At 40.2% G+C, this 19,419-nt stretch overlaps 2 protein-coding genes across 10 annotated transcripts in view; one reads left to right on the top strand and one right to left on the bottom strand.

The window, feature by feature from the left end:
- The window catches only part of PDHB (pyruvate dehydrogenase E1 beta subunit), a 5,803-nt gene extending 1,276 nt beyond the window's left edge, over nt 1-4,527 (top strand). The window contains exons 2-10 of the mRNA XM_010718662.3: nt 4-83; nt 191-298; nt 367-429; nt 510-545; nt 637-922; nt 1,754-1,864; nt 2,462-2,553; nt 3,011-3,152; nt 3,497-4,527. Coding sequence (XP_010716964.2) covers nt 4-83; nt 191-298; nt 367-429; nt 510-545; nt 637-922; nt 1,754-1,864; nt 2,462-2,553; nt 3,011-3,152; nt 3,497-3,642 — 1,064 coding nt within the window. The 3' untranslated portion in view covers nt 3,643-4,527. The remainder of the gene's footprint in view (nt 1-3; nt 84-190; nt 299-366; nt 430-509; nt 546-636; nt 923-1,753; nt 1,865-2,461; nt 2,554-3,010; nt 3,153-3,496) is intronic.
- A 399-nt stretch (nt 4,528-4,926) lies between these two features.
- Nucleotides 4,927-19,419, bottom strand: part of PXK (PX domain containing serine/threonine kinase like) — a 23,674-nt gene continuing 9,181 nt past the window's right edge. Inside the window, exons 9-18 of one of the 9 annotated variants that reach the window (XM_031555604.1) lie at nt 18,606-18,767; nt 17,656-17,773; nt 17,141-17,219; nt 15,184-15,232; nt 14,365-14,442; nt 13,857-13,943; nt 13,249-13,318; nt 12,183-12,257; nt 10,936-10,977; nt 5,876-6,039 (exon numbers count right to left, since the gene is read on the bottom strand). In XM_031555604.1, the coding sequence (XP_031411464.1) occupies nt 5,876-6,039; nt 10,936-10,977; nt 12,183-12,257; nt 13,249-13,318; nt 13,857-13,943; nt 14,365-14,442; nt 15,184-15,232; nt 17,141-17,219; nt 17,656-17,773; nt 18,606-18,767 (924 nt within the window). Of the gene's footprint in view, nt 6,057-8,671; nt 8,758-8,846; nt 9,062-10,935; nt 10,978-12,182; nt 12,258-12,322; nt 12,613-13,248; nt 13,319-13,856; nt 13,944-14,364; nt 14,443-15,183; nt 15,233-17,140; nt 17,220-17,655; nt 17,774-18,605; nt 18,768-19,419 lie in introns of those variants that run through there. The other 8 variants (XM_031555605.1, XM_031555600.1, XM_031555601.1 and 5 more) reach the window with 8 other exon arrangements.

Here is a 19,419-nt window from a genome sequence, read left to right as displayed (position 1 = left end):
GAGCGCTGCGGCTGCTGGTTCCGCGAGGCCGCCTCCTCCCGCCGCGCAGGGGCCTCCGCCTCTCCGCACCCGCCGCCATCCAGGTAGCGGCCGTGAGGGGGGGATCGGGGGCGAGGGGTTCATCTCTACGGGCGGGGCGGGTGCGCTGAGGGACGCCCGCCCTTCCCTGCCTTGTGCCGCTGTCCCGCAGGTGACGGTGCGGGACGCGCTGAACCAGGCGCTGGACGAGGAGCTGGAGCGGGATGAGCGCGTCTTCCTGCTGGGCGAGGAGGTGGCCCAGTACGACGGTGCCTATAAGGTGAGGGGCGGCCACTGCCGGGCCCGGGGCGGGGGCTTTGCAGAGTCTGACGCCGCTCCGCTCCGCAGATCTCCAGGGGGCTGTGGAAGAAATACGGGGACAAGAGGATCATCGACACCCCCATCTCTGAGGTACGGCGCGGGGCTCGCTCACCCCGCGGGGCTCTTTGTGGGCCGTGCTCTGGCGCTGATTCCGTCTGTTCCTCTTCCAGATGGGCTTCACGGGAATCGCCGTCGGTGCCGCGATGGTCAGTACACTACGCCTTCCCTCCTTCTGAACTGAAATATAAAATGAGCTGCTTTTGTGTTAAAACGTGACATATGATCTGACTTTGATAGGCGGGCTTGAGGCCGGTGTGTGAATTCATGACGTTTAACTTCTCCATGCAAGCGATCGACCAGGTAATCAACTCTGCCGCCAAGACCTGCTACATGTCTGCAGGAGCCATCCCCGTCCCCATTGTCTTCCGCGGCCCCAACGGCGCTTCTGCTGGCGTCGCTGCTCAGCACTCGCAGTGCTTCGCTGCCTGGTACGGGCACTGCCCCGGGCTGAAAGTCGTCAGTCCTTGGAGCTCAGAAGATGCTAAAGGGTTGCTGAAGGCGTCGATCCGGGACGACAATCCAGGTGAGCACGGTCAGATCACAGCAGTATTTAGCTCTCATTTCTGAATATTTCTTTTCTTCTCCCACCTCATGTAAAGGATAAAAAATTATTCAACACTTAAGCATCGCCATCAGTAACCTTAACTGCTTTCTCCTTACGGTCCCTTGGCTAGGTAGCAGCAGACTATTTTTGTGCTGTTCTAACCTGCTTCCATGTACCCATTTGGAAGTTTTAAAAGATGCATTTATGCACCCATTGTAAAGGCATTATAAAGGATGAAGATGAGTCAGGAGAAGTTCCTGCAGATACATTGTATCCTGCAGATATAATGTAACTCATTTGTTAGAGATGATGAAGCTTAGATGATAAATTCAGAATCTCATTAACCAAAAACAGGGCAACCTTCATCTTTCTTTCTCACAAGCACCCATGCAAAATGTAAGACTTTTCTGAAGCTACCAGTTCTATAGAAACATTTCTTAGCCATGATCTTTCCAGTTTTCCCTTGATCTACTTTTAGAGATGAGTATGCAGACTCAAATTTTACAGAGGTTTTGTAAGTCAGCACAGGCTTCTCAACTCCTGTTTTCTGCCAGGCTTTCTTGGTTTTGATTTGTTTAAAGGAAAAATCATATGAAGGGCTTTAAATCTTGTGTAAAATTATATTGCTGTCATACACTTAGTCACATTTAAGATGAATTTGAGACAGTATTTAAAATAACTGAGTAGTGAAGCTGACTGACTTCTAATTTTTTGTATTGCTTTTGCAAATATTCTGCTGCAGTACTGTTAATCATAAGTACAGCCTGTTCCTGCAGAAGTACAAATTAATCCAAGTACATTTTGTTCTAGTTGTGATGCTGGAAAATGAATTGCTGTATGGTGTTCCCTTTGAGATGTCTGAACAGGCACAGTCAAAGGACTTTGTTGTTCCAATTGGAAAGGCCAAAATAGAAAGGGAAGGTAAGCTGAGAACATGTGTATGTATCCGTATGCATCCTTACTAACTTAGCTGCCTGGGGAATTTAGCTATTCAGAATACTGCTGTCATGGGACACAGGAGCATATTTAAAATGTTAAATACTTAAATATTATTTATGTTGTATTGTACTCAATTGTTTTGTTCCCCGCATCTCATTTAAAACTGTAACTTTCTAAAAGGTTTCTCTCTTGATCTAGGGATGGCGTAGATGATGTGAGGAGAGCTTTCCTGCACCTTAGTATGTAATTTTTGTTAAAAATGCAGAAGAGATCATTGTAATTTTTCAGCCTGTTCGTAATTTACCACTGAATAACATGTGTAAAAAGGATAATCCAAAAAGTACTAAAAACATTATTTAGATCTCTGCAATAGAAGGCTTTTTGTCTTCACGTAGTCCTGCTGCCACTCTTCATGGGTGTAGAATACTTAACATTTCAAATAAATGTACAGAACTTAAATTTGGAGGATAACTAATTAGAATAACTAATGCTACCTACAAAAGAGCCCAAGAAAAATGCTTTTTTATGTGTACTTTTTCTTCTGGATTTGTTTCTTTTTAACACTTGTTTCTGTTCCAGGAACTCATGTTACATTAGTGGCACACTCTAGGCCTGTTGGGCACTGTTTGGAAGCAGCTTCTATCCTGGCCAAAGAAGGTGTTGAGTGTGAGGTGTGTGGTGTTTCTGTTGCTTTTCTCTCTCCCTGTACTAGGAAAAAGGCAGCGGGTCACCTTGTTTAGGCTTTGTAGAACATCAGTTTAAAAACTACAAGCTTTTATAAGTGACTTAACTGTCAGTGTACATGCATTTCTTGTTTCTGTGTTTGACCTTTTCATTACAAAACCAAGTCAGAACTACTAAAGACTTTCCGATTGATCTACTTGTACAATGAGCAGAACAATGACAGTATGTAGCAGTATGATTATATATAGCAAGACTCATCAAGCATTTTCCAGAAGCCACCAAAAGCTGTTGTGCAGGATCTGTCAAGATAAGCAGTAATTTCATTAACTTTAAGTCTTCCTGTCAAAGTCAGAATAGATGGTAGTGCTAAAGGACGCTGTGCCCAAACAGCAGTAAATGTCAGGATTAGATCTCAACAAAACTCACTCAGTGCCTTTTTTTAAGGTTATAAATCTGCGTACCATTAGGCCAATGGATATTGAAACGGTGGAAGCCAGTGTTGCAAAGACAAACCATCTTGTAACTGTAGAAGGAGGTTGGCCACAGTTTGGAGTAGGAGCTGAAATCTGCGCCAGGATCATGGAAGGTACTGACTTCTGCAGTCTGCACGTTGATCTAAATCCTCGTGACTTCTTGATAAAGCCAGATGACAACAAATTTGAAGTGCTGTATCTGAGGAGCTTAATAGCTGTCTTGTTCTAGACATGTTCAAATGGTCGATCCAGATGATCTTCTGGTATAATTCTTATCCCAGGAACTGAAGCAAGATGGTAACTTTTTGTTTATCGTTGTACACTGTAGTTTAAGCAAGCAGGAAAAGCTGTCTCTGGTACTACAGGAACAAAGTTGTTGTATGCATATTGAAATTCAGGAACTGAATTGAGAGAAAACCAGATTGTGCAACAACCTGACCACCATTTTCTGTTTCAGGATCTGCCTTCAACTACTTGGATGCTCCAGCTGTGCGTGTTACAGGTGCAGATGTTCCTATGCCTTACGCAAAAATTTTAGAAGATAACTGCATACCTCAAGTGAAGGATATAATATTTGCAGTGAAGAAAACTTTGAATATCTGAGTTGTAAATATGTTTTAAAGTCCTGCTTTAAAAAGTATTAATGGTATAGGGCAACTTGTATGCATAACTTTGTTGTATAGCTACATAAACTTTTGTACAGTAAAGTACAGCGATCTCACAGAGTATTTATATGGCTGCAATGGGGTCTAGTGGGGTTTCCCTCTAATCAATTTCATTTAAGTAACCATGTGGTAACGCTCATCTGTAAGTTAGCTTGTACTTCAGGTGGGTTAGGATCTCTCCTTATGCTCTAAATTCAGAGGGAAGAAGAGGTCTTCAATTTCTGCTTGTCCTGCAATGATCAGACTAGCTGTGCTAAACTGACAGTGATGGTGGTTGAGTGCAGAATGGTAGTGAGTAACGAGGGCCATCCTGAGTCTAGTCCTAGGATGCTGCACAGCTCTCCAGGAGCCTATGTTTGCAAGGCTTACTAAAGGCAAATGATAAAACCAGAGCTGAGTGAAGCCTTGCTTTTTAATTCAGCAGTTTAACAAATACCTGTATAAAATGGCTTTGGAAGCCTGTAGCATGGGTTAAGAGGTGGCTCATGTGCTTTCTTCAAAGAGTGCTCTGGTCATACAGGAAAGCTACACAAGAGCTTAATTAAAGATCCTGATCCTCTTCAGTGTGTGGTGGGAAATAATACCTATTTATTCTTTATTAACTGTCACGTGCATTTTCTATGTCAGCTGTCATTTACAGTGATAAAGAAAACTTGCTCAGATGTTTTGTTTTGTTTTTATGTATGGTTTTGTGCCCTTTTTGTTTGCTTGCTTGTTTTTTTAAACTAAACAACAGTATGCACAAACTATAGTTCTTACAGGCAAAAAAGAATAAAAGTTACTTTTTTCAGACCTGGGTAAAGTAATAAACTATTCAAAAGCAGTTGTTTGGGTATGTTTGAAGAGCTGGGCAACAACTGCACCAGCTTTTGCTGCAACCACGTACCTGGGTTTAGCTAAGGAGCTCTTCCTGACAGAGAGGATTTGTTCTTTGTTCAGCAGCTTCTGTTACTGTCCTAGTAGAGACAGTCTGCCTACAGAAGTCAGTGCAGCACAGCTTGCTCTACAGCCAGGAAAAGGTGCCTTTCCAGTGAACCGTTCTGGAGCAGATACTTAGCAGATACTTACCTCTCTTAAGCAGACACAAGGGCTCAGGTCCTTCTTCATTTACAGGTCAGGAGTACCTTTCTGGGCATTTCCTAGTAGAAGTGCTACTCAATTCTTAGAAGTCAGGCTTGCAGGCAAAATCCTAGCTGAATACATCCACCACCATGCTGCTGGAGGAACTCCATGAACATTTTAATAAAAATGACTGAATATCACAGGTTACATGAAACTGTACAGACATTCTCTGCATAGTTACAAACACGGATGTACTTGAATTTAAAAAAATGGATTATCTATAATCCTTTAAAGTGCAATTTGTTTAAGGTTTTAATCAAATCAAAAAATGATCTTTCAATAAAGAATAAGCTGTAAAATTAACTTGAAGTAAGTTTGCATTTAACTAAATCATGAATAATATCCCAGTGCCCTATTAACTCCCATTTCAACTATTTCCTTATTTAAAAAACACGTTCCCTTAGAGTTGCAGGGAAGATGTCCATTTAAACAAGTCTGATACACTATATTTGTCCATCAGCAAAAATGGTGGGAATAAGATTTAATTCTCCAGTTCCCTCACCTGTGCAGTATGTTTTATGGGTTTTGTTGGTTGTTTTTGGGGTTTGGCTGGGTTCTTTTTGGATTATCTCAAACAAAATATGCTGAGTCAATGCAGTAAGTTAAATGAGTTACTGCTGGATGACTAGTGTTGAAAAAGGGCAGGTTAGAAGTAGATTCTTGTAATTTGACCAAAAAAAAAAAAAAGTGAAGAAGAATATAACTAAAAAAATGCATTAATTCACCTTGATGATGGTCATTCCTATTCTCAGTTTTATTCAGCCACGTAGAAGTTGCTGTACCCGAAACTGCCGCTAGAAAACAAAATTCTTGAAACCAAGTAAAGAATGGAGTACTTAGCATGGCAATGCAAACCAGATGGGGTAGTGCTGCTACTTGTGTAAAGCTGAAATAGAGGTAAAAGGGAGCTACTGCATGACTAGCTGCTATACGCGCTGGTGAATCAGTTGCTGATCAGAAGGGTCTTGTTCCTGGACAGCACAGGAGCGGGAGGGGGAATTCAATCCTGATGTAACCGGTAGCCTCAGCTGATCCTGGGAGCACTGTAGTCACACGTGTGTGTTTTCTTCAGAGTTCCTTTCTGAAAGTTTTGAATGGAGCTGAGTAAGGCTCCTCGGCTTGCACTGACGGCAGGCTGTGAGCTTGGCTGTGTTGGCACCTCTGTATTTGGAGGAGGAGCTGCTGGTGGCAGGGGTGGCGGTGGTGGTGCTGGGGGTATCGACGATGCTCCTGTTGGTTGAGGAGAGAAGATGATGTTTGATTATGCCAAAGAGGGCCTGCTGCAGAGCACTGCAGCCACGTAGCTGGACCGTGTCAGTGCTGCACTAGGAACTTCGCTCCTTGAAAGCAAGTGGAATGTGAAGAACAGAACAGGATGAAAAAATGCTGATGTGATCAAATCTCTCTATCTGCAGGTGAGTCACGTCATCTGAGACACCTCTGAGAAGAAGCCTAAAAGACATCAGTTCTCAGGGATGCAAAATGTGACTCAAATGTGATACTGACTGGGAAGCAAATCTTACCCTCTGTTCATATTTACATGATGAACATTACAGGTTTTACGAAGGACCACTGCTGTAGCATTTGTGGTGACTGACCAAATTACACGTTAGTTTTAGACAACTAACTGCAGATAGAGTTTTTCTGGAAATGTTTTACATGTCCACAATACTGTCAGACTTTCTTCAGCCACGGAGAAACAAGCAAATGCTTGTTTCACAGGCTGAAGGAATCACAACCCACTACTCACACCACTTGCTTTCTTCCTGTGCTCCCACCTCGCACTCTGGCCGTTGCTTTTTAACCTAGTCATGTTGTCTCATCATGCTTTAAGCTCCGTGCCCTGAGAACTTGCAGAGAGAGCTGGAAAGCCAGAAACTAGCTGTGCATGCAGGCAGCTAACCCAGCACTGAGGTTCTGGAAGCTCAGGTCCAGGCAGGTGGCCTTATTTGACCCAAGCTACATTTCCACACAATGTGCTCCAGTGCTTCTCAGCTGCTGCTCATTACACCATTTCTACACTCAAGATCAAAGATACATGGCAGGAGTAAGAGCAAAGGCCAGAGGTGACCCCATGCTGTTCCACAGAACGTCCACATGAAGGTGCATTTGCAGCACACCCTCAGTTGTATGTGGATGATGGGCCTGTCTTCACCTTCACATTCTGAAAACGGGGGGCTTAGTGGTTAAGATGTCATTATTATTCAACAGTGAATTTTAATGCCATTGTCTAGACCATGAGTTAATGTCAAGTATGGCTAGGGAGACAAATGGCATCCATAGTTCTGTACTTGTTTGGTAGCTCTAACCTACACGAGGAGCACACCAGTAAGTGGCAAGGACGAGGATGCTTTTGGACAAAAGAGCAAAACAACACAGGGCTAGCCAACACACTGACAAATGAGGTACAACTGCTTGCTATGAATTAAGCAAATACTAAGCAGCTAAAGGAAACTATATGACATGGATTCATGCCATCTCATTGGCATGAAAACCTTTTTCTGTGATAAGAAAACACAGAAAAACAGCTTCTGTCTTCACTCTCATCCCTTTCAGAACTAATGTTCAAGTCCTAGTAGAGTAATGTTCAAAGCTCTATTAGAAATGTCAGAAAATAACTGAAAAAACACGTCTGGGGCACGTGGATCAGCTACTCTCTTAAGTAATCAAAACATTACACAATGTTAGTATAAACTGAAATAACACATCACATATTGATGCCTTGGGGTCATCTAACTTACCCAAACCCGTGTTTTTGCACTAGCCAAAGATGTGAGTCTGTAATTAGAAATACTGAAAACCATCCCCTAAGTTAGAGTCCTGTTTCTGCCGTGTGTATGGACTGCCAGTAAAGCACAGCAAAGCAAAACAGACACTTTGCCAGAGAAGAACAAAACCAAGAATAGTTAACCACTTTGATGAGTTAAGAGGTGAGAGCAGGACTGGCGTAGCAATGATCTGATTTGGGATCAGATGAACTGCTGTAAAACAGCCAAGGCCAGCTCATCACAACTGAGATGGCTTAAAAGAGATGCAAGAATTTCAGAGAACGAAGACAAGATTTTGGTTGGAACAGCAAGGTGAAACTGAAGAGGTTATGCACATAGTTGTACAAGATACAACAAGGAGAGACCATGAAGACAGTGGCCAGGACTCCATATGGAATACAAATATAACAGTAATATATTTGGCAAAAGAAGGTACATATTTGACAGAAACGGAGGCAAAAATGCCACTACTTAAGTGCTTGGATTGCTATTATTAAACCAAGAATCCATGTGTTATCTTTAAATTTTGGTCAGGTCATTTTATGATGGGGGCATAAGGGACAGGGAGGTAGGGGGAGAGGCTGCCCTTCTGACTGGAAATTTGTTAAGTTCCTCAATACCAAGTATTTCTAAATTGTGATGCCAACATCATACAGTTGAAAGAAGCTCTTAGGAGATCTTACACCTGATCTCTGCCTTAAAATATAAATGCAGATTTAAGATGATATCTGACTAGCTATGAGCGTTACATATTAAACATGTTAATTAAGAGCATGATTCTGAAAATCTGCCAAATCCATTCATTTCAGTCAACCTCTCAGTCAACCAAAACTAAGCTATCCCTTCTTGTCATGAGTGGTGCAAAGGAAATCTTAGTTTGCTGCAGTGGACTCATATGCAGCTACATGTGCAGGTTAAACTGATCAACCCAACAGAACATATTTACCCAGAAAATACTTCAGGTAAGTGCTCAATTATCACACAACTTTTCCAATACATATGTTGGAAGCAGCTGACTGCAAACACATTTACTCACTCACACAGTTATAAGAATAAAATGCTCAAACAAGAACTTACCAAGGGGTTTTTTTTACAGGGACATTTTTGTTAAGAGAGTGTGTTAAAAGGAATAGGAAGTAAATCAGATGCTGTAAACTTGATGCCTGAATTGAAACAAAAACTTAATTATGAATTTAAAGTGACAATAATTGTGCAAATAGCATTAAAAACTTTGCTGAGAATGGGATGCAAACAAAGAAAATTATTTTAGTGATAGTTTTTAAAGATGCTGTATTTCATTAAAATAATCCATAAGAATGCTCAGATCTTTTTCTTCTATTCCCTCCCAATACTAAGCAAGTTTAAGATTTGCATTAAACTTTCCCATACAGAAACAGAGCATCTTTAAAGAGATAAATCAGCATTAGCTTACTTTTCCGAAAATTCACGTTCAAAATGATGCATGCTCTATTGAAGACAGCAGAGAAAGAGAGAGGACACAAGTTAATCATCCAGATCTCGTGTCAAAGTAAGAAAAACAGAGAGTGTTAGCTGAAAAGTTAGTACCAAAAAACCCAATACATTCTTATTCACTGAAAAATACATGGGAATAGCAGCTAATTTTTTTTCCTATTACATATACAACAATTGGATTGTGAATAATGAACTCAACTTTCCACACTGTAAGCATTCTTATACTCAATCAACAAATAAAACATTCATATTATCAATTACACATGCTGTAATTCAGGCTTCAGAGGATTACAGTACATTGAGAGAGAGTTAGCAAGAAATCTGCAGGAAGATTAGCCACAGAAGATGAAATCCATTCAGTTCATGGCACATTTCCTGTTACGTTAACACCTGCATTTATACTTAAACTACATGGACCAATCAGAAACAATCAAGGACAGCACTTGCTAAAGCACTGTGCATTGTCTCACAGACAGGTGAAGACTCAAAAGATGTTCCACATGGCTCTCTATGAAACATGTTGTAGTGAAGTATTTAGAACAACTGGCACAGAAAAGGACGCTAAAGTTAAGTACAATTCCTTCAGCTTATTCTCTCTGGGAAGTGCAGGACAGCAATACTATTCAGAAAGGAGCTGGCTAAATGGCACCCTCCAAACTTCTCTAATAGGAGAGCTCACTGGTATATTATGGGTTTACTGGATTTAGAGATGTAGTGAAGTTTTAAATAACCCACACCATGGTGTTCTGCATCCCTTCTGATCCTAGCCACAAAGGAAAACGACAGATTCTCAATGAAGCAAAGTGTATAAAAGTGTGCAAGTAGATGGGGAAAAATGAAAAAATAAAAAACATTCAGAAGAGAATGTCAGAAAGACAGAAGTTGTGTTAGAGTCATTTGTCACGATCTAAGCAACGCATTTCAAAGATGGTATTCAGCCAAGTATCTGCAACACAGCTGGTCACAAACAAGCACTCCTGTCAATGAGAAACACCCACAAGAGTCTGCGTTTCTTCCCCAGGGTATGACAGCCTGAAGCCTGTTTACCTCTGGTTGGAGTCTCCAGTTCTGCACATACCCACACACTACACTGACTGAGATGGAATAGACCAAGAGCTTTTGTAGGATATCCTTTTCCATATCAGCCTTCATTCTGGCATGGCATCATATCAGCAAGACTCCTTGACTTGCTATGATACTAACACAAACCAGAAGGACAGACTGAAAGCCTCATTCCTGCTTTGAAGGTCATCTCACCATGATGCCCACAAGCAATTTTGGTCTAGAGGTAAATATCCTTAATTAATTTAATGAAACAGGACAAAACAGAAGCTACAACTGCATCAGCTGTCACAAATAACATCTTAACCATGAGGCCAGTGAGTCTTTCACCAACTCATCAACAGCACACTTGTATAGAATACATACAACATCACTGATGACGTCACTCGCTTTCTCTTAGAGCTAACATCTGAAGTTTTGTCTATTAATTCTCCTTACATAAGCATTCCTGAAATGGTGACACCTGCCTTTATGCCCAAACAAAAGCACCAATACCATCAACCCACTAAAGCACTTCCTGATGTGGCTGCACACAGGGCAATGTGCATCACGTCACAAAAGGGCAGACTGTTATGTCTCCACAAGCACACTGCCTGCAGGATGACTGCCACACTGTGACTGTGTGGTTTGAACTCAGAGCCAAGTTTCTGAGCTAAAGCTTCAGCCATTTTTAAGCCAGCTGAGCCAAGTCTATGAATTGACCTGAGCCTGAGCTTTCAATCTAGTTCCAATACACATTAAAGTTGAAACGCCAGTTAAAAGCTGTTCTATTCCAGAAAGAAAAAAAAGTTTTCTAAATATCTATCTACTTTGAAGGCATGGGGATTCTCCTTTGCATTGTTCAGCTACTTTCTTTTTAAAGTGTACAGAATCTGAAAGATAAGCTATCTCACTAGGAGTCAGTGCCCCCAGAAAACAGAGCTGTTACTGTGCAACACAATAACAGTAATTATCTTGTTTAGAGTAACTGGAAGAAGTTAGTTCATAAAACACGTACCTCAGTGTACTCATTACTTGAAGGAGAAATGACTAATTTGAATTTCAGCATAAAAGATTTAAATTACATCACATAGACTGTAGCATCTTACAAATGACCATCCACAACAAACACAAATTTGATTTCACCACTTTGGTATAGAAAGCTCCTGCAAGTAGGAATCATGTGACACAAGTCATCACAACAGCAATGCCACAGACAGCCTCCTTTCTTGGTATATATTCAATTAAGATCTTTTGCTGTCAATGTTTGCTAGTGCACTTCTTCTAGCCTTTCAGACTGGAGCCTGTCCACCACAGCTCAATACTCATATTTGTAATCCAACTTTCACAAGTATTTCTGTTTCTGGCAATGCCCACTCAAGCAGATTTCTCTATCACATCCCACCACTTGTCCCAAACATGAGCAAAACTGTTTGCATAGCTACCTACCTAGCAAATTGAAAGTGGGATCTGGTCAAAATGAGAGATTATTTTTAACACAAACCAGTTTCTGACTTGTTTCTCTGCATAAGCAGCTCTACTCATATCACCAACAGGCTATAGCAGAATAAGGGAGATTTATGTGGCCTAAGCCACTCATTTTGTCATACCCCAAAACTTCCAAAATCAGGTCACAGCAGTACAGGTGTAAATAGACAATACACAGAACCAAGGGATTGACAAACATTATTTCATGGCCCACAGGCCATTAACATTAGAACAAACGTATACTGCAACACGAAGCTCAGAAAATGTCTGGAAAACAGCAGTCTCAGTAGGACTGGAGTAAAATCAAAGACTGAAGTAAACACTTAAACTCTACAGGTAAATCATACCAGGCACTTTAGAGAACAGATAATATTAAAAAAGGGACCGAATTAAGAGGTTCTCTATAGCCCTCAAAAGAGGGCAAATGTCCACACTCAACCTGATACAAGATAAACACAATCTCTGCGTTCCATCATTTAAGACCATCACCCCTTAATCATCTTTGGGAACAATACAATTCCTGTGGTTAAACACAGAGGGTAAAACAAAAAGGACACCACAAATTAAAAACAAACATTATAATGACTCTTGAGCTTACCTGCTGTAGAGGGCGGAGTGGGGGATGATGGAGATGTTAATGGGGAACTCGCCCCAGAGCCTGCTAAATAAAACAACAGTCTAGTAACTAAAGCTGTGATGCAAAACTCAACACAATCAGACAAGACAGATTGTTGAAAACAGGCCAACTTTATTGACTGAAGACTTAATCCTGCTCCCAACGAAAACTTGGGAAAGATTCCCATTGATACAAACAGTGTCACTCACACCCGATCCAAACAGAAAAGCTTTACAGTACATATTATCAGAGGAGGTCCAAACACATAAGCAGCACAGTCAACAGTACTCCTCAATGGGGAACACTTCTTTTCTGTTGCTTAGGCTGTTGGATTTCAGCGTCCAAATTCTGTTTTCCTTAAGAGTTGTGCCACTGCATGGATGGCACCTCATTCCTCCTTCTAAGAGATGATTTTTAGTCAGTTTCTGTACCCACAAGTTACTCTGACACCTAACTATTCCACAATAGGCTGATTTTGGACACATTTTAGCCACACAAGAACACTACATTGAATTGTTCCGTAGTACAGGCCATTCCTTTTAACTACATGAAGATCTGTCAAACACTCCCTTGTTTTAGAAACTGACAATGAAGAAGCAATTCAAAAGATAATTCATTCGTCTTAATACCTTTCTAAAGAGTACAGATCACCACAGAGTTTCTCTCTGAGGTCTTCATTAGCAAATAATCCAAATAATCAATGCTATTGTTACTCCTGTCAAATGTCAAAAGGATTGAATAGAGTGGGGGTTCTTTGTTATTTTTTTTATCTTTTTTTTTTTCCCTCCTTTTGAGGAATAGAACACAGAAGAGAGGACACATTACCTTGTATCAGCTGAAAATTTAGCTCTAGTGTTATCTCTAAGCCCTCAATTTATCTATTACTAAACACCAGAGACAGAACTATCAGCATTCGTTAGTTCAATATTATGGTGCAAACTGATGGTGACCCTGGACCTTTTAAGCCACAAAATTATAGTAGCAATGAAAACACTGACACAGCTGTGCAGAAGCAAGCTCTTCTCTCTGTAGTTACCTGAGTTATTTGAGTTGCTGTATTTTGCTGAGTGTTCTTCCGCACTTTCATACGCAGAGCGTTTTGACTTCTTTAAACAAAGAAGAAGAAACAGAAGGTGGGAATGAATAACCTCTTTCATAATGAAAATCAAGTTGACTCAGAGAATTTTTAAAAGCCATTTGATATATCACACAAGGTTTATCAATGCCCAGCATCACTCTTCCCCAACCAACACGTGCTGCTGCAAGGACAACAGCAGCAAGGCAGCACTGTGCTCAAATGTATCCAAGCAAACAGGGCAACTTCAGTATGCTCTGACTGCAAGGGAAATGTAGAAAACTGATCCAAAAAAAAAAAAAAAGATGAGAAACAAGAGTGCTGCAGACAACTAGAAAAAAAACAAAAACAGCTCTAAGACCTTCACTGGGCAGCAGGTGTTAGTTAAGCCCATTTTCATTAAGTAAACTCAAATAGATTAAACAGTCAGCAGTCATTTAATAAGTGTTATCACTTAGCTACAAATGAGGAAGAACATCACAGGACTGAATACAGCAGCACACCTGTGGATGTTCATGCTACACACTGAATAATTTTCTGTGTGAGAAATCTATTTAAAGATTGTTTACCTTTCTTGCTAAGATTTTCCTTTTCTTTTTTTCTTCTTCGGAGCCATGATGAGACTGAGCTCTTGTCAGTCTTCTGTGCTGGTGAATCTTCAAAATTAAGGGGAAAAAAAGGAAAAAGAACAAAACCATGTTAAGATCCCAAGTGTTCTCAGACAAAGCATATGTTTGGGGTTCAAGAAAAAAAAACTGTAGTCACTTTGCATGTGTAATTTTCTTTTTTAATTTTTAACTCTTATCTTTATGGTTGCTGATAGAGCACAGAGCTCACAGAACAATTAAGATAATCCTTTAATTTAAGAGTCCCTGTGAAGCTGCACCACTCAAAAGAATGTAATTCCATGCCTTCAACAGCTGTTCTACAGCTGCTCAATACCATATTTTTGAGAAAGCACATCTGCTGATGAAAACCTTTGCTACTCTGAAGTTAAGAGCTCACTTTCCACATTTAGAAGAGATAAGAGGAAACTGAATGTCTCTAGGAAAGACAGTAAAGAAATGCAGAAGTTACCAATTTCTGTTCTTCTGTTAATCTTTTTTCTATGCATTCCTTGGACGTTTTCAGTGCTTCTTTTAGCTTTGTAGGAATCTAATAAAGAATAGAGGAAAAAAAATCAAATAACAGAATTTGATAAAGGAAAAAACAACTTCACTGTTCAAAACTCACCATCCATCTGACTATGCTGCACATTTAAAGATCCAACTTCTACTCCCTTAGTGGAGGAGAAAAAGGACTCTAGATGCAAGTTTTCCACTCCAAACCTAGCAACCAATCCAACAGCTTAGACAAAGAAGCAGTGAATAATGGCAGGGATGCTCTAACACCAAGGACAGTCATCTACTTCAGTATTCTGTTCACATCCCCAAAGTGCCATAACTCTGACAATCACAAGACACTCAGCACATTTCTACTTGAAATGCCCTGGGGCAGCTCCCCTGGTGGAAGCAGGATGTGGCTCCTAGAAGTCCCAGCTCTGAAGCTGCCTACTGTGCCAATGGTCTCATCAAGCAAAATCAGCTCCCACATGATTTGCTTCCTTTCACTGCAAGGTAGGCAGCTTACCTGTGTTCCTAAAGTAGAGCACCATGATCAGTCATGCAAGTTAGCTTCAGCAACTACACCTGAATCACTCATGGGTCACACTGTGCCCCAATTCTAAGGGTTGATACATAATGCTCTTGGGTATTATTCAGCAAAGGGATGGAAATACTGATGTGAATCACTGAAAAGTCAAGTAAAGCCAGCTGTACTCTACTGTTTATCAATTAATGCATAACCACCACAACCTGACACTTCCACAAACATCAGCAAATCAACATTCAACTCTACCTTAAACTGTGGTTTCTCAGAGTTTGTTAGCAGGACATCACTGAATAATCTGCAAGTGGATGGAAAAAAAGGGAAAAAAAAGGAATATTATTTCTATGAGACAGGCAGAAGCACAGAGAGAACACTGCTGATACTGTTCACCTCTCTCCTCTTTCCCTTCTCTGTTCTCATCCCCATCTCACTGCCTGTTTTTATACACTGCTTTTTATTTTCCAAGCCCTGCTTTAAAGTTAGTAGCACTTACCCTCAGAACATAGCCACAATGCCTGTAATTCTCAAAGGCAGAGAAGGATATCCCCCAGACAAGTGCCTTTTCCTTAAAGCTACACATTGAAGAATGTTTATTTCTTTAATGACCAAAGATTGCCAGGCACTATGCAGCTATGCTACGAGTTTTACTCTCCCCTTTATGGCATCAGCAAGAGCATAAGTGATTAATAATTTTCCATCCAAAACAAAGACACTAGAGGGCAATGTTAGTTAGAAAATAAATTAGTCCATATCCAGGCACTTTGTTCTGGAGAATATGCTAGAAAATTGTCCTAGAAAAAGATCATGAGTCCAGCTCCAAGTTAAGTAAGTCATAGATTCCTGTTGAATCTAATTATCACAGGTCCAATACTAGACAGAACAAATTCAAACCTAGAGTCAAGTTTATAAGATCAGTAGTCCAAGAATAATTCTGAAATAAATCAAATTAAAGTAACAGAAAAAAAAAAAGGCTCACCCTTGTTCACAGAGCAATTTTCTGACCCTATCTGATTACACATCCTGGCAAAGTCAAGTAAACTCCTATTTTATATAGAACAGCTTAATAAATATTTAAATTGCATTCTTTGCATTGCACAACATGATGAACATTTCTGTGAAGAGTATGGGTATGAAGGAAATGTCATACAATATCCTACATATCAGATACAGCTGGGCATGGACTGTTTGTTCAACATCCTTTAACACCTATCTCTTCCACTATTCAGCTTTCTGACAGAATTTCTCCACTCCTTACATTCTATTCTCTATCTCTATTCAAGAGCAGAGGAAGGATGGAGTAGAAGGAATAGGAGGCTGAGACACAATTGCAGCCACTCATCCCAACCAGGGAATGACTCTTGGTGCTTGCTCTGAAGGCACTGCAATTTGTACGCTGCAAGATCAGACCCAGATTTAAGCATGGGTAATCTTGTCATTTATGAAGTCATGATTCTAGCATCTCATAGTAAGAAAAAGCAGGCCCATCAGGAACTGCGATTCTATTCTCAGCTTGCTGATGACATGTCACAGCTTGGTGACAGTAAACAACTTCTCAGGTAATACTGTCTCTTAGTTGCAGGAAAAGTGGCACTGCAGACAGTATGATTTCCAGCTCAGCTATGCACAGATGTTGCTTTCTTTCTACACCCTAATATTTCACCATTTCTGCCTTTACTACTTTGCTGTGTCACTAGGAGGACAGTATGTAAGAATTTTCTTCTATCTGTGCTTCATTAAGCCAGCTTTGGAAGAAACCTGACAGAACTTCTGCATAACACTTTGACTCAGTCTAAAAGTTACCACTGAGCAGAGCGAGAATCTATTTTGTCCATACGTCATAAGTAAATGGACAGCCAAACCTAATGAACGAGGTCTGGAAGGGACATACAAAAAGATTCCTTATTCTAAACGATTTAAATGATCCAATACATAATCTTAACCGTGCCTGCATTGCTTTAATAGGCAGATAATTGAAACCACAGCACCATGCTCCAGCACACTGAGAGAGACAAAGAAATCCTAAGTGAGTACCTATCCTACTCATAAGTGATGGCTTCTATGAAATCTGTCAATTTTAAATCATCATTTGGGATACACCACACATCCCTCAGAACGAAGAACAAATCTTTCAGATAAAGAAGAAGCAAAAAGATTCTCCCTCGTTATGCAATTATTACGAGCGTAAAACAAATACATTAAAACTTACGGCATCTGTAAGAGCCGTGAAACAGTTGGCATGCCATTCTTCATAGCTTCACAAGTCAGAATGGATTCCAACACAGACACTATCAAAGAAAGAATAAGAATGGACACATTTTTGCGCTGCAGGACAGCAAACAATTTAGAATGAAAGTCTGACACTTTGTATTATGTTCCTCTAAGTATTCCATCAACTAAGCGGTGATGAAGCTTTATGACATGTGGTTTTTATTATAATGTTATTGTTACATGTAAAAACTTTTCAAGAATGTTAGACATGAGGCCAGGGGATCCAGACATCTAATTACTACACACTGTTTTATCATTCAGTTAAAAATATGTCTATATTTATATGCTACATATTTGAGGAAGAACATTTTCTATTTTTAAAAATTACTAAATAACAATTTCCAGGCACAGGCTGTGAAGGTTTTAGGTTGCTATTTCAGAGCACTTCTGCTTAAGCACAAGGTAAGAGCTGCCAGGAAGCTGGGGCTGCCACGGTCTTAATTGTATACTAACCAACAGACATTGATGGTGCAGGAGGGAAACTGTCTACTGGAATTGTATCTGGGGGTCTTCCATATGTCATTTCATACAGTAAGTGCCCAAAGCAATGTACATCAATGCCTTCTAAAGTCTGTAGAGGAAGAAAAGCGAAAAAAGTAAAAACACAACTTGCTAGAACTGTTCAGTTTATCCACAACTTCTTTTAAAACATGTAATAACATACTAGCAAAAAGAGTAGTCTTGCATTTGAATGTTGAAAAGAGGAACCATTAAGTTTCTAACCACAGCCTAACCCTGCACAATTTGAAACTCAAATGAAATCTTCACACTCCAAGCAAAGAAGTTACTGCTGTATTTCAATTAGTGATGATGCAAGCAGGATAGCATTATGGAGTTCTACAAAAATGTGTAAGGAGTAAACTTTTTCTCACAGACAGCAGTTTAGAGAACCGTGTATTGATGCAAATCAGAGCTGAGCACATTTTCCTAGCGAAGGTATACAGCCGTACAAGCTAAGTTCCCAGACAGCATAATTCAAAGATTTTTGAATCATGTTTAGACAGAACTGGTTTCTTGTGCTGGAGGAGGCTTAGAGCTTTGATGGCACTAGCAAGCTTGGACTAACCATGAACTTTTGATCATTCCTTTGACAGCACAGTAAAACTTGTTTAGCAAGGTCAGCAAGCAGCTGTCTTGTGATGCTCTACTTAATTTATTGCAATGAGCATTTAAGAGCAAAGCAAGATGCTGGCTAAAAGACTGTATGGCTACAACAGGCCAAATTTTGTTAAACAGTTTTGTAGGAAGATCATATTTTGCTGTATAAGCCTAAAATAAATAGGCACCCTTCAAATAAGCAAAAAAAAGCTTTTAATAGCTAGGAGTCTGCAAGTTCTCCACAAACTCAGGGTGAGGATAAAGGGACATGTAAGAGTAAGTTAAATTACTTTTCTGAAACTTACATTAATTTTTCGAAACTGTGAAAAGTACGATCGATAAAATGATGGAAGTCCCAACAAGGAATTTTCTAGATCCAGTAACTTGCACGTGTCCCCATCCAACACTACATTGGCAGAGTGAAGATGGCCATACGGAAATCCCTTCTCATGCAAGAATTTTAATACCTGAAAAAAATCCAAGACAGAAGCACGGTCACAAGATGTCCTGATGATCTTAAGATCTCAAATGCTCCAATACAAAAGCAGATACATAATAAGTGAGGCCTCTAGTTTGGAACTCCTGCTAAACTTGATCTTCTCTCTACTCCACCTTTGGCTGACTATCCATTCCTATTTCACTGGTAACATTTCTCAGAGAGCACATAGCTGATGCTATCCTCAGAGCTCAAAGACACTTCCCAAAGAGACCTGGAAACTAAAAGTTGCAGTTCTACCAAATACTGTAGTTTAAAAGCCCACACATTCAATGACAATGACTTTATGGCCCATTTTTCATAGGCTATGAATTACTTCTTTTCCTTTCACCCCAACTGGAAAAAAACTTCTGCGAGGATGAAGGGATGCATAGAAGTCAACTAAACAATTTTCTGAAACATGAGCACCTCTCTCCCATCTCAGCTGGGCATGTAATAGCTGCCTTGTTTTTTTTTCTTTCCTTTTTTTCCCCATCAGTCAGAACAGGCCTCAAACGTATCTAAATTCAGTTCCTAGCAGTTCATCTCAATTTACATTTAACTTTGAAGTCTGCTGCCAAAAAAATCTTGCCTGCACAAAAAGTTTGTCTATTTTTTCTAGTAACATTGCTGTGCTCAAAAAA

This window comes from Meleagris gallopavo, chromosome 14 (genome assembly GCF_000146605.3).
Source record: "Meleagris gallopavo isolate NT-WF06-2002-E0010 breed Aviagen turkey brand Nicholas breeding stock chromosome 14, Turkey_5.1, whole genome shotgun sequence".
NCBI classification, from domain to species: Eukaryota; Metazoa; Chordata; class Aves; order Galliformes; family Phasianidae; genus Meleagris; species Meleagris gallopavo.
This window is presented reverse-complemented; position numbering and strand designations above follow the sequence as displayed.